Source organism: Seriola lalandi, unplaced genomic scaffold, assembly GCF_002814215.2.
Source record: "Seriola lalandi dorsalis isolate HSWRI2012SDOR001 ecotype SW California unplaced genomic scaffold, Sedor1 jcf7180002054614, whole genome shotgun sequence".
Lineage (NCBI taxonomy): Eukaryota > Metazoa > Chordata > Actinopteri > Carangiformes > Carangidae > Seriola > Seriola lalandi.
Window position 1 is genome coordinate 294,515 of NW_019525167.1, and position 1,670 is coordinate 296,184.

The 1,670-nt window shown below is 45.1% G+C and overlaps 1 protein-coding gene across 1 annotated transcript in view; it reads right to left on the reverse strand.

The window, feature by feature from the left end:
• Positions 1 to 133: 133 nt before the first annotated feature.
• Positions 134 to 1,670, reverse strand: part of wasla (WASP like actin nucleation promoting factor a) — a 23,384-nt gene continuing 21,847 nt past the window's right edge. Inside the window, 3 exon segments of the mRNA XM_087177615.1 lie at positions 134 to 329; positions 1,131 to 1,239; positions 1,448 to 1,669. Of these exon segments, the coding sequence (XP_087033741.1) occupies positions 268 to 329; positions 1,131 to 1,239; positions 1,448 to 1,669 (393 nt within the window). The 3' untranslated portion in view covers positions 134 to 267.

A 1,670-nucleotide genomic window follows, 5' to 3' on the forward strand; every position in this document is an offset into this window, starting at 1 on the left:
GTGGGGTGTCTCTGATGACGAGGGTGCAGATTTAACGGATGAGGTATTGCACAGATTAATGATCATAATCATAAAAAAACCAAAGAGCAAAAACAAAAAAAAAGAAAATAAAGAAAAATAAATATACAGCAAATTCATACAACATTTACATTTCAATTTTAGTCAGATTCTGGAAGATTTTTAGAAGATATTTTAGTGTCAGAGATAGGTGCAGGAGGGGTGAGGGTGGGGGGTGGGGGACCTGGGTTGAGGACAGGAGAGTCGTCGCTAGTCGTCCCACTCGTCGTCGTCCTCAAAGTCCTCGTCTTCGTCATCATCCTCGTCTTCGTCTGGGGAAAGACAAACAACGAAACAATCATTTAAAGAGTGAAAATCCAGAGAGTAAAAACTTTAGAGTTCTGCCTTTCTTTCCTGTGGAGAAAACCGGGCTGGACCTCTAAGAGCGGGAAAAACGAGCCATTTAACTGGCTGATATGACATGATGTAATAAATGGGTGATCGCAATACAAAACAAAAGATAATGTGTTTATTAGATTCTTAAAATAAAACTGAAAACAAGGTACAAAACCATTTAAATTCCATCATACCTAAAAAATATTTAAAAAATTACTATTATTATATATTTACATTATTATATATTTATTTGGCCAATAATTGGCGATTGCGGCACCACACGTGTGTACTGTAAATATGTAGTTACAGCCAGCAGCCCGCTAACTTAGCTTAGCACAAAGACTGGAAACAAGGGGAAACAGCTAGCCTGGCTCCGTTTACAGGTACATCATCCCTAAAGTTCACCAATTAACACATTATATCTTAAATATGTCTCAAACCAACGAGATAAAAACCTGACATACAGGTGTTTGAAACGGAGTTAAGGATCGGTCTATTAACTGGGGTTTCTGTCTAGTCCCCACCAAGAAACAGCCCAATACACGACCCTCTGAGAGACGACTTTTTACACACAAACAGATGTGAGTATCTGGTATTGATCTTCTCATCAACCCCACAGCTGGAAAACGAGTCGGCACGTTTCCAAAAACGTCACACTTCCTTTATTTCCCCGGAAACGGCCTCAGCTCAGGTAAGAACCCTGAACGACGACACTAACAGCCCGTCGGCGGACTCACCTGAGGAATGGATGGCTTTGCTCCTCTTCTGCATCACTTCCATGAGAGCGCCGACGATGCCCGCGGTGGGGGCCGGCGTCGGGGGGCCGGACTCCGGGTGATCCGGCACCTGGAGACAAACGAGACGCAAATCCAGGTCAGTTAGTTACAAACACGTGATTCTGTTGTCATGGAAATCACAGGTTTTCATGCGCAGGTAAAATTGAAGCATTTTGAAGCTTCCTCATCTGTTTTCTTTTTATTTATTGATTTTCTGATTAGAATTGAAATATATATTGAGCATATATATTGATCTGTTGAATCAGATCCAGTCTTACGGTCTTGAGCTGGATCCCCTGTCGGATCTGGTCCAGCAGAGCGTCTCGGCCGGTGCTGGAGGCCGGCGCTCGGTTGTTCTGCTCCACCTTCTTCAGCTGGGTCCCTCCCCTGATCTGCTCCAGCAGCGCCGACTTCCCGCCTGGGCTCGGCGAATGAGGCGAGTCTCCGCCTCCGCTGTCCAGCTCTGGAGGGGGAGGAGGGCCGGGTGGGGGAGGTGGAGGA